At 36.7% G+C, this 12,351-nt stretch overlaps 2 protein-coding genes across 4 annotated transcripts; one reads left to right on the plus strand and one right to left on the minus strand.

Annotated features, from left to right (window-relative positions):
* The first annotated feature begins 154 nt into the window (after window positions 1-154).
* On the plus strand, window positions 155-5,915 carry rfc4 (replication factor C (activator 1) 4). Its single transcript, XM_051911676.1, has 11 exons — window positions 155-339; window positions 491-617; window positions 793-871; window positions 2,928-3,007; window positions 3,095-3,214; window positions 3,296-3,439; window positions 3,514-3,634; window positions 5,074-5,199; window positions 5,270-5,350; window positions 5,538-5,651; window positions 5,726-5,915. Exons 2-11 carry the CDS (start codon window positions 499-501, stop codon window positions 5,819-5,821), a joined length of 1,080 nt encoding a protein of 359 aa, XP_051767636.1. The 5' UTR covers window positions 155-339; window positions 491-498; the 3' UTR covers window positions 5,822-5,915.
* A 290-nt stretch (window positions 5,916-6,205) lies between these two features.
* plaat1 (phospholipase A and acyltransferase 1) lies at window positions 6,206-12,294 on the minus strand. Of its 3 annotated transcripts, none has more exons than XM_051911688.1 (6): window positions 12,136-12,294; window positions 10,350-10,592; window positions 9,821-9,876; window positions 8,523-8,661; window positions 6,864-7,132; window positions 6,206-6,555 (listed from the first exon to the last, which is right to left on the minus strand). In XM_051911688.1, the coding sequence occupies exons 3-6, from the start codon at window positions 9,851-9,853 to the stop codon at window positions 6,454-6,456; spliced, it is 543 nt and encodes a 180-aa protein (XP_051767648.1). In that variant the 5' UTR covers window positions 9,854-9,876; window positions 10,350-10,592; window positions 12,136-12,294; the 3' UTR covers window positions 6,206-6,453. The 3 variants fall into 3 exon arrangements, with proteins under 3 accessions (XP_051767648.1, XP_051767647.1, XP_051767649.1); XM_051911687.1 differs by having other exon boundaries at window positions 9,821-9,971; XM_051911689.1 differs by lacking the exon at window positions 9,821-9,876.
* Window positions 12,295-12,351: the final 57 nt, after the last annotated feature.

The following is a 12,351-nucleotide window of genomic DNA, read 5'->3' on the forward strand; positions in this document are numbered from 1 at the left end:
GCACTTCCATAATAATGATTATGTTTACCATCTTTCCTGAGAAACCATCGAATTATTTGAAATACATATTCTTGGCTGTGTGACAATATTACTAACGACATTAATATTATTATTTACAAAAAAAAAAAAAAAAAAGCAAAACCTTAAGCGTGAATATGATCACGTGATGATGAGCAGCAGCGGCGCGCGCCAGTGACGTACACGCGCGGACGACATCTGCGCGTCTGGCGGGAATCTGACGGAGTATCAACAAACCTGCGAAGCGTTTCATTCACATTTATTCTACAATAAAGAGATATATTCTGCCTTATTCTCTTCCATCGGTCGTGTCAGCTTTAGGTGAGAGCGTTTATCACGCTAGTTTTGCTTTTGCAGGTGGAAACAGCGACAATAAATGGAGATAAATTATGAAATCTGATGAAGTCTAGATGATCATAATCAAAAGAACAGCTCAGTTTTCTCTGTTCATGTTCTGTTCTGTTGTTTATAGGAGGAGATATGCAGGCGTTTTTGAAAGGAACTTCTTCACAGAGTGTTAAAGCTCAGAAACCATCATCATCATCATCATCATCAGGTGGAGAGAAGAAGCAGAGAGCAGTGCCCTGGGTGGAGAAATAGTGAGACTTCATCATATATGCACCATATTCATGTCATCTGAGAGTTATTTATTTATCATATCAGTGAAAGTTCGTTTGTTTATGTTAAAAAACAAAGTGAATCATGCATTTTTGCTCCAAAGTGTGTTCATAATTTACCTCAGATTTCATCTGTGCGTGTTTTTGATCTCTTCAGCAGACCAAAGTGTGTGGATGAAGTGGCCTTTCAGGAGGAGGTGGTTGCAGTACTGAAGAAATCTCTAGAGGGCGCTGATGTGCGTGATTCTCCTTCACTACACTGATCTGTTTGTGAAATCTGAATCATCAGAACTCACAAGAACATTTGTGATTAAATTAGTGAACACGTCATGTCATTTATTGAGGTCAGAAAAGTTTCACACTGAGTCAGTAGCTTAATCCCAAAAGAGTCACACTCTTTCCTCTCTGTTCCAGTGCTATTACCGTAAATTAAAAATACATATTAAAAAAAAAGTACTTTAATTGAAGCTAGATGAGTGTGAACAAACTTTGATGTTGGCTTGACAAAGCCTTGTTTGAAATAACTTAAAGGCCCACCGAAGAGTGTTGGAAGGCGCAGTATTATTCAATGTGTTGAAGTAATTTCAACTGAAACAGGAAGACAGGCTGATATATTGAACAGCCCCGCCCCTTTTTTTAAATAGCCAATAGCATTTCGTTTGTTACAGCTTACCAGAGCCGTTAGACTCTGTAAAACCTCTGTTTCCTTCTAAAACCGTTTTTCCTCATAATGTCCTTTATATCGCTTATATACAGCATTCTGTGTAGAATTCAAATAGGTCCGATACCTTTTATGGTCTGTGCCGTCTTACGGATATGATCCTCTCTGTGCTCTCGTGTCTCTGAACCGGAGCAGACTGTGCTCGCGTTGCTGCGGTTCATGTGACACTAACACGAAAACGGACTTCATTCGCGTCAAAGGAAAGCATATTTACACTGTCTGAATCGTTCCCTATTCTCTATATAGTGCACTATGTGCCACTCACCATGTAGAAACTAGTAAATATGTGAACAAATGACTGATTTCAGCCGAGGCTTCAGTGTCCCTGTATAGTGTAGGAGGGGGCGGGACTTCAGATTCTAGACAGCATTTGATTGAACCGAAGATTTGACGAGAAACTGAAGTGCGATGTGATGTCATGAAAATCCGTGATCCATTTTAGTGAGAGACTAAGTTTTGAATGCTTATATCTCCTAAATGCGAATTTTGTCATTGTTTTGGGACACACCAGCTTATTCATGAATTCTTGAATGAAGCACGTTTAGCTTTAGATAAAACTATAAGGATATAGCGCTGAAATATCATTACCCCAAACAATCCTCAGAGTCCTTGTGGTGTGATCCGCATCGCTGTTTTGAAGCGCTGCTCACTTCAACTAGAAACAGTAAAATGGTGCTACCATTCTGTCTCGCGGTCCAGATGCAGACCGCGGTCCGCTATTTGAGTAACAGTGGTTTAGTTTGAGTCACAATGCAGGCTCAACGTGATTTAGCAGGTTGCTAGCTTGTTTTAACATGATTAAGCACGTTGGTAGCATGAATTAGCATGTTGTTAGCATGGTTTAACACATTGTTAGTATGATGTAACGTGTTCCTTACATGATTTAACATGTTGCTAGCATGGTTTAGTATGTTGCTAGCATGGCTTAATATGTTGTTAACATGGTTTAGTATGTTGTTAGCATGTTTTGACATGTTAGCTTTAACAATGTTAGCTTGATTAGCATGTTCCTAGCATGAATTAGCATGTTGCTAACACAATTTAATACATTGATAGTGTTTTAGCAAGTTACTAACATGTTGTTATCAATAATTAACATGTTGTTAGCATGTTTTAACATGCTGTTAGCATTATTTAGGATGTTGTTAGCATGAATTAACATGTTAGCATGATTTAGCACATTGCTAGTATGAATTAGCATGTTATCACAATTTAGCATGTTAGTAACATTAATTAACATGTTTTAACATGTTGATAACATGATTTAACACATTGTTAACATGATTAGCATGTTTTAACGTTGTTACTATTTATTAAATGCGTTGTTAGCATGATTAGCATGTTGCTAACATGAATTAGCATGTTTGCTAGCGTTATTAGATGCCAAGGCAAAATTTCAAAGGACTAAAATTACTAAAACTGAAATAAAAATGAATAAAAACAAAGACATTAAAGAAAAATTCAACAAAATTACCAAAACTTTAAAACGAAATAAAAACGAAAAACATAAGAAGTAATTAAAAATAGAATGAATCCTATGACAGTATAATAATGATGTGCTGTTCTTACAGCTGCCCAACCTGCTGTTCTATGGACCTCCTGGAACAGGAAAGACGTCCACCATCCTTGCGGCCGCCAGAGAGCTTTATGGGTAAGAACTGTACCTGTGTTCATGCAGACGTGATGATGCAGATTCAGACACACGTCTGCTCATATGCTGCTGTTGTTGTGTGTGCAGACCTGAGCTGTACCGACAGAGAGTTCTGGAGCTCAACGCATCTGATGAACGAGGAATTCAGGTGGTCCGTGAGAAGGTGAAGAACTTTGCCCAGCTGACGGTGGCCGGCTCGCGAACAGAGTGAGTTACGCCGCAACTACACGCGATGATTTCCCACTGATCGTGTTTTTCTGAATGCAAGCTTTCCTCTCTGAATCCCAGTGGGAAGCCTTGTCCGCCATTTAAGATCATCATCCTGGACGAGGCGGATTCCATGACCAACGCCGCTCAGGCGGCGCTCAGACGCACGATGGAGAAAGAGTCTCGAACCACTCGATTCTGTCTCATCTGCAACTACGTCAGCCGGTCAGTGTGAACGCACAAACACACCATGAGCCACTTCTACAGCACCGACTCTTAACTCATGCTTGTTTCTTCAGGATTATTGAGCCTTTGACCTCCAGATGCTCCAAGTTCCGCTTCAAACCGCTGGCCAATGACATTCAGCAGGAGCGTCTGCTGGAGATCTGTGGAAAGGAGAACCTCAAGTATAGCAAAGATGTAAATGGAGCAGTCTTGTTTTTATTATCCATGAAATAGGGTTGGTTATCACTGTCAGTCATCGCAGTTTCTGATTCAATCACACATTTAAATACAGTTGTCAATCCATAAACTGCAGTGTACGATTACACAATTAATCGTTAAAAGATCACGATCTTATTCCTAAATGACAACGATTCGGCTGTAAATAAATAAACACAGTACTACAAAAATGTACTGTAGTACTGGTATGTTTGACAAACCAACCATGAAATGTTAATTATTCACCAGTAGGGTTGGGTATCGTTTGCATTTTAATGATTCCGATTCTGCTTATTGATTCCAATAAAGTAAAAACAGGAATCGTGATATGACTTAATGTGATTATTAAACCTCAAAAGACTATGATTTAGTTAAATGTGAGTGCTGCATGTTTGAAAATAAATACGCAGCACTGTGGCAGGTTCTCCAGGCTCATGCTTTCAGAGCAGTTCGCAATCACCGAAAAGCCCACATTTATGTCAAGCGATCTACTGTTGATGAACAATGTTTACCTTATGATGTTTATATCGTACTTACAAGACATTTCTAAAGAGTGCATCTGGTCCATCTTGCCTGAATCCACTGTCCATTAAACATATTTTACTGGACTGTAACACTTCTACCCTTTTAAGAAAATTATTTTATTCTGTTGATTCTTTTGAAGAGGTTTTTAACCAAGTAAATCCAAATTTAGTTTTAAGGTTTTTAGGAAAAGTTAATCTTAAACATCTTATTTAGGTTTTTTTTTTTTTTTTTTTTTTTTTTTAAACTAAACCTCTCTCTCGCCATGAATATAGCCATAGAAGCTGGCATGGCTTTAAAAAAAGAAAGAAAGAAAAAGTGTATCTCTGCTGTATGCAGGGGGTAACCACTATATTTCTGCTACTGTCAGAGGGTGAAATTGCATTTTCATTCAGCTGGTGGATCAAAAAAGAAGCTTAATGTGCATTATAAAAATCTAAACATTTAAGATAAGAGATATAAAATGATATTTTAAATCAATATAAATATAAGCATTTGATGTATCCCTTTTCTTTAAAAAGGTTTAAAAGCTGAAATGTGAGGTTTAGCATTTGCTAAAACTTTTTTGTCAAAATCTGTTTTGTTTGATCTGTAAAGTTGTTTAAATTGTCATTCAATGGTTGCGTGTTACCCTAGATGTTGCTTAACCCAACCTATGTATTAATTTTATTTGTGCAAGTCTTAAAATGCCTTAAATTTTAAAAACCCTATAGATCCCCAATCAATTCCCCACGGACGAAATCAAGCCCCGTCTTACATTTGTTCTTCCAGAAGCCATTCACTCAGATATACGTCACAATAGAGAAGAAATTTCATGCCGACTTTAAAGCACACTCTCTTTTATCGAGTAAATATTTTAGCGAATGCATGTGTGAAATGTTTTGTGTGTGTTGAAGGGAATCGAGGCTCTGGTGAAGGTGTCGGAAGGAGATCTCAGGAAAGCCATCACGTATCTCCAGAGCGCTGCGAGACTCAACGCTGAGCGGGAAATTACTGAACAAATCATCATCGAGATCGCCGGGGTGAGTGAACGTACCTGATTGAGACTCAGATTTTGAATAAACCATCTCAAAACTATACTTTCTTTTCAAGGTGGTTCCACCCAAAGTGATTGAATCGCTCCTCCAGACATGTTACAGAGGTGCTTTTGAAAAGCTGGAGCTTGCTGTGAAGGTGAGACATTTTGCTTCCTAAGTAAATGAATCTTGATTTAAGAATGTTAAGATATTTGTACTGGGAAAAGAAGACACAAATACTGAGGAAAAACATCATTTTTTTTTTGCCACGTGTGAATGTTTTCAGCATCAGTTTTCTGCGTCTCAGCTGCTCTAAACCATTAAGCTCGTCTTGATTTGTGCAGGATCTGATCGATCAGGGATACGCTGCAAACAATGTTCTCAACCAGTTACATGACGTCATCATTGAAGAGAAGCTGAGCGATAAACAGAAGTCTGTCATTGCAGAGAAGATGGCCGTAAGTGAACCTTCACTGTTCATAAAAATGTGTTGGTTTTGTTGAGATCAAATGTTCTGATCTGTGTCTTTCAGGAGGTGGATAAGTGTCTGTCAGATGGCGCAGACGAGTATCTGCAGTTATTGAGTCTCTGTTCTGTCATCATGCAGCAGGCCGCACAGAACACCTGAGCCGACCAATCAGCAGCTCCGTTACCATGTGGCTGCCCAGATTTTCAACTTTTTGTACATTTGATATATGTAATTAAAACATTTCTTTCCAATATATGTTGTGGGTTGTTTGTTTTTTTTTTTACATTTAATATTTTTGTGTCGAAACTGGCAGTTATAGTAAGGGGCAGGAAGTTTCCCAAACACACTCAAAGCACTTGACCAATCACAACACACTGGTCCAGCCTACCAATCAGAAGGAGGAGCTTCATAGAGACAGGAACTAAACAGATCGTTACTGACAGACTGGGAAAAGAGAGGAGCTGCAACAATGGAGAATATGAGGAAAATTAGGTGTTTTTGAACATTCAAGAATGCAATAAACTCTTTTATCCGGACAAAATCCTAGTTTATTACAATTTTTATTTCATTTCTATGAATACCATATCAAGTTGTCACAGCAAAGGTTCATTGCATTGTCACACAACTTGTTTTCAACCTAAAAAGCTGAGTATATCAAGGACATTTAACTTTTGACAGCTGTTTTGTCAGATGGCCTACAGTCTTTCCATTCAAATGAAAAGGTCAGCAGATATAATAATTCAGATCACTCCATGTATATAATGTCTCATGTGGTCTGAGCTTCAGCAGATCTAGAACGGTCTGTTTCTGGAGCGTGTGTTGATGAGTCCCAGCACTGAGAAAGCACTTGCTGCAGCAGTCACCAAACTGATGGCACCTATCGCCCGTGACGCCTGCGAACGCAGACAGAATGTCAATACATCAGTATGGATGATCTTACAGAAAAAAAGTACAGTGATGTGCTTCTGACTAATTACCATATTCATCTATCAAGGTATTTACATGGTACTTGTCTAACTAGACAGCATTTTTGGTCAGAGCGCCCATGATGCCTCAAAATGCATCTTCACTAGATTTGAAACATACCAAAATACCATATCAGATGCTACTATTTGCATAGTGCTGATTGAATACCAAATTCCTGAAACATGGTAATAATGTGGTATTTTTGGTTAGTGCACAGAGGTAAAGAATGAGAAACCTGTTCAGACACTCCCTCCCCATAGCGAAGAAGAGTGACAAAGTGTTCACAGTTGCTGCCCAGCAGGTCATATGACACCTCCTGTCCAATGAGGAGCTGAGCCCGCTGAATGATCTCAGAGACGGGCAGGGGCGTGTGATTATCATCATATTTATTGTTGATCCTGAATGAATCTGCCCCCACAACCTCCTTTAAGAGCTGCATGCGCACCACGGCCTTCCGGCTGAACACAGACTTCACGCTGGACATGGCGGCTGCTTGACCCTCATCTGACGGGAGGAAAACACATTTAAAGATGTCTGAACTCAAATGATTATATATTTGAATTGCATAAAAAATTTCATGCATTTAGACACAGTTTTAACATAAATAAACTTAACATGATGCATATTTGTAAGTCATACATAAATGAAACAGCTCAGATTTCTGTAATAGCAGTAATAAACTGAATGTGTTTTAAATACACAGTAAGCAGAATATCGCTTGTTCCACAGCTAGCCATGTTTGCATATTTTGTAACTGGGTTAAAAACAACCCGAGTTAGTTTGTTTTAACCCAGTGGTCGGGTTAAATGTTTGCCCAACCTGCTGGGCAGTTTTATTTAACCCAACTATTGTTTAAAAATGTCTTTTTGGCTGGATTAAAATTAACCCAAAATAGGCTGGAAATTAAAAATCAGATACATAATTACTAGAAGCAACAATAATAATTAAACAATAAACATTTATTAATAAGCAATTTAATAAATGTTTATTGTTTAATTATTATTCATTAAACTTATTAATAAATGTTCAATTTTTAAACATATTAATAAATGTTCATTTCCAACAGACTATGGGTTCATTTTAAGCAAGAAATACAGTAATTTTTAAACAATTTCTGGGGTTAAAACCAAATCTCTGGGTTAAAACAACTCACTCACTGGGTTAAAACAATTCATTCGCAGGGTTAAAACAACCCAATCGCTGGGTTAAACAACTAATTAGCTGGGTTAAAACAACTCATTTGCAGGGTTAAAACAACCCAATCGCTGGGATTGTCCATTTTCAACCCAACGTGGGTTGTTTTTAACCCAGCATTTTTAGAGTGAACTGATTAACAAATTTATGCTGATTTAAAGCAATTTCAGTAAATGCATTTTGAAAATTTGATTATTTACATAAAATCAAATAGATGCAAATAGTTAATAATAAACTATGCCATTATAATGACCTATTTCATTTATGCATGACTGACAAATATGCATCATATTAAGTTTATTAGTTAATTTATGTGCATCTGCGCTGTATACAGGGGGTAACCGCTGTATTTCTGCTGTTCCGTAAGTGCCACCTACTGTCAGAGAGTGAAATTGCATTTTCATTCAGCTGGTGGATCAAAAAGTAGCTTAATGTGCATTATATAAAAATCTAAACAATTAAGATAATATATATAAAGTTATATTTTAAATGAATATAAATATAAGCTGTTGGTAACACTTTCCAGTAAGGTCCATTTGCCATTGGCTAATGCATTATGAACAAATGTAATGTTGTTTTAAACTGTTTAATCCAAATGAACTGAGATTTTATATGCAATTCAGATACATAAATCTTAAATTTAGGCCTAAATATTTTTTGAGAGTGTAGCTTTGAGCTATTTTTGAGACATGACACTGACCGACAGGAGTGAGGTTGATGATGTATCCATCTCCCAGGTAAAGAGCCCAGTGCTGATAGGCTGGTCTGAAGATCTCGATGAGGTCACCAGGCTGGGGTTCCTCATTAGATTGATAAGTATGAGGTTCGCTGGAGGCCATCTGAAGCAATCAGAGAAACTGACAGTCAAAGGACAGTATAAAATGACATAGAAGTTCACTTTCAGCAATGAAGAATTCTACTATTTGTATTTTATGCGTGCTGTTTCTTTAACAGTAACAGACCTACATTTGATTAATGATGTTTTCCATTTGCAGGTTTTAAATTTTTCCAAGAAGCTTCCACATAAAATCCACATCATTTTGTGATCCTTCTCCCTAGGCTCGTTCACACCAAGAACGATAACTATATTAGCGTCCACACCAGCGGAAGATATCGTTCCGTTTATTATTATAAGTGCGCTGCAGTTTTGTCGTCTGTCACTTTAAATGCTCGCGCTCTTTAAAGCAGGATGGACTCTGATTGGCTGTCAATGTTTTTATCGTTCATTAGCTGAAAAAAACATCCGAAAGTGATTCCAACAATATTGTTTCTCTGTGCATTTATAGTTTTAGTTGTGGTGTGAACTCTGCTATTCTTTTGTATGTATAACGATTTTTAGAACTATTTATCGTTTTCATTATAGTTATCGTCCTTTGTGTGAACGGGCAAATATTCGTCTATAGGAAAACCGTTGTTAATCTAAATCGCGCGTTCACGAAATAACGGCTGCTCAACACGCATACGTTGTGATGCTCGCGTGAAGATGCGTTGGAAATTAATACTTTGTAAATAAAGTGATAAATTATGCTTTTTACACAAACGAAGCACCCATGTCGCTTCATAAAACTGAGGTTAAACTACTGGAATGGATTACTTTAATGGGTTACTTTAATGATGTCTAAAATACATTGAAAGTGGAAGTTGCGAAGGCTATGGAAGGACAGAAATCTTAATTTGTGTTCCGAAGATGAACGAAAGTCTTACGGGTTTGGAACGACATGAGGGTGAGTAATAAATGACAGAATTTTCGTTTTAATTGTGTCATGTTAGTTAAATAGTTCGAACATTAGTGCACAAAACAGTGCACCATGGGTAATTCTGTTGTATTTTAGCTTGTCTGTCGATTATTTATTATTTTATACGCTTTCTTGGTTTATGAAAATCGTGTATAGTAAACACATTATTTTCCACAATGCTGTTTAGCTCATTCACACACATTTCTAAGTATTTTTTATTTTATTTATTTATTTATTTTTTTAAACGTGCTCGTTTACTCACATTAACAGTTCTTCTATGTTGATTATCCATCATCCCAAAGCATAATTCTGCACATTCTGAGGGAAAAATAATCCGCTATTTTAAATCTTTGTCCATTTGCGTGAATCATCCTTCAAACATAGACTTTAATACTGCTGAAGTGACAGCTGCTCTAGAGGGATCATCAGACAACACTGAAATCAATAAAAATATTACATTTCTGTAAATGTTTCTAAGCATGTAAAGTGAGTTGTGGTGTGAAAACAGCCAGAGAATGCTGGAGTAACACAAGACAATGAAAAGGGTCACAGTTACACAAACACAAATAAACACAGGCTCTTACAACACTCACAATGGCATGCAAATAATAGAGAAACAAGTGGAAAAGTGGCATGAAATGTTTTATACAGTGTTTATCAAAGATAATCTTGGACAGAAATACAATTTACACTTATATAAACTGCATCCTAATCATGTTATTGGACCACTGTCATTCTGTACAACAAATGCATATCATAATAGATTTAATTTTCATCTCAAATATACTTACTTATTAGCAGATTTCATCATCAGATGAATGATTTCAACCCTCCATCGGATATCCGTTTGATTCCAGAGAAAAAAGCCTCAGTATTTCTGTATGTAATGAGAGTCTAATGGACGAGGAGAGATTTCAGAGTTGTTGCTGCTGCTGCTGAATGATCTGAACTCACTGAGCTGCTGCGGTCACTCACGGGTCACACTGTCATTGTGTCAAAGCACCTCTCTTCCCTCAGGAAAGGTACACGGAATGCTGAAATAGAAGGCAAACATGAAGTTGACTGTGATTTGTGCATTCTAATTGATGAATTCAGTGTTTTAATTCAATTAATCTGTTCTGTGGTCTTTCAACATTGACCACAAAAACAAACAACACAAAACATGTTTCTGTTTATGATGTAAATGTGCAGTTTATTTAGTAAGGGGTAAAGGTCACCTCATACATTCGCATGAATTTATTTTTTAACCTCAGTGACTTTTTTATTACCCTATCACATATTTTTGTAATCTCATAAATGCTATCAAAAACATTATATTTACTAGAGATGCACCGATATATCGGCCAATAATCGGTATCGGCCGATAGCCAATAGTGTGAAAATTTGCTTTTATAGGCCGATACCGATTATTGGCTGATATATCGGTGCATCTCTAGCAAATATAATGTTTTTGATAGTTTAAAAACAGCCAGTAGTCAGGGCCGATATATATCCTGTCAATCAAAAGAGGGCAGGAAAATGCACTGAATTTGTGCTTTGTGTAAAGAAAATGCTAAGAAACCAGTTTGATGTTCAATATTAATAGTAATTATATGAATTAATAACATTCGGAAAGTTAAGAAATATTCATTTAATCTTCAGAATTTAGTTAATGTGTGTTATATTAATTTGAGTAATGTGTTTATGTTTATAACTGATACCAGTTATTCTGAAACAAGTTGATGAAATGGAGAGAATAAAGTTTTTATTCGCATTTCTTTCAAAATATAATGAATAATTATTAATTGTAATGAAATTATCATTAATTTAAAAGAAGGTATAAAAGGCAGAACCCCCAAACTATCGCAGATATCACTCTGAATATTGGTATAAAAGCTATTGGTATCAGTTGAGAAATTTAGTGCATCTCTAATATTTACAATAACACAAAATATTCAAAATATTTAACTGGAAAAGTTTCTCTTCCAGGAGAGGTTTTCATTTGGCTTTGAATCATTTTGTGAGTTAGATTTGCAATTATAAAGTTGTTTAATTTGCATGACCAATATGTGTAAACTCTTATTTAGATTAATGTGCTATTATAATAATTCTAATAATAAATTTGATGGTAACAAGAAATTCCCCAATGCTGAACTGTTTTAAGAAGTCTTCAAAGACTCGTCTTTTAAAATCTGCTTATTGTTATTGAGTGTTGTTTTGCTGTGTTATTGTATTTTTTGTTAATTGCATGTTAATTGCAGTTTATTTTGTGTTGTAGCGCTTTTGTCATGAGAAAGGTGTGTTATAAATGAAATTCTACAAACAATTCTATATTTTAAAGCAATATGGAGGAGAAATGGTTAGAGATTATGAGGAAAATTGGGTTTTACAAGCTCTGTCCGAGCTGTGATCTAGGCGAAACGCCATTGGCTATTTTGAAAAAAAGGGGAGGTGCTTCTAGATATATCGCGCCCTGTCATCCTGTTTCATTGAAAATTACGTCAAGTGAATAAAGCTGCGCGTTCCAAGGCACTTCAGTGGGCCTTTAAATCAAAGTCAGATTTTACCAGAAGCGCCTTTGAAATGAAGTTAACTCACTCTCCAGCAGGTGTCAGCAGTGTCAGTGCGCATGTCTGGGCCTCTTCTACTCTAAACGTTTCATTGCGTGGCGCCATTTATAAAATGACAACAAAAATCTTCGCTTCTCTTTAGCTTGTTAGATCCAAAATATCTCAATCAGTTTGTGTATCTCAAACGAATGAATGTACCAGGCAGAAATACTCGATCTCGCGACACTAGCCAATCTCTGTTCAA

This window comes from Ctenopharyngodon idella, chromosome 11 (assembly GCF_019924925.1).
Source record: "Ctenopharyngodon idella isolate HZGC_01 chromosome 11, HZGC01, whole genome shotgun sequence".
NCBI classification, from domain to species: Eukaryota; Metazoa; Chordata; class Actinopteri; order Cypriniformes; family Xenocyprididae; genus Ctenopharyngodon; species Ctenopharyngodon idella.

Coding starts and splice junctions, on each gene's coding strand:
- rfc4 (XM_051911676.1), top strand. CDS start 499: ATGCAGGCGTTTTTGAAAGGAACTTCTTCACAGAGTGTTAAAGCTCAG. Junction 618..792: donor GTGCCCTGGGTGGAGAAATA/GTGAGACTTCAT, acceptor TGATCTCTTCAG/CAGACCAAAGTGTGTGGATG. Junction 5,351..5,537: donor AGCTGGAGCTTGCTGTGAAG/GTGAGACATTTT, acceptor TGATTTGTGCAG/GATCTGATCGATCAGGGATA.
- plaat1 (XM_051911688.1), bottom strand. CDS start 9,853: ATGATGGATAATCAACATAGAAGAACTGTTAAT. Junction 8,662..9,820: donor AACATAGAAGAACTGTTAAT/GTGAGTAAACGA, acceptor TGATTGCTTCAG/ATGGCCTCCAGCGAACCTCA. Junction 7,133..8,522: donor CATCAACCTCACTCCTGTCG/GTCAGTGTCATG, acceptor TCCTCCCGTCAG/ATGAGGGTCAAGCAGCCGCC.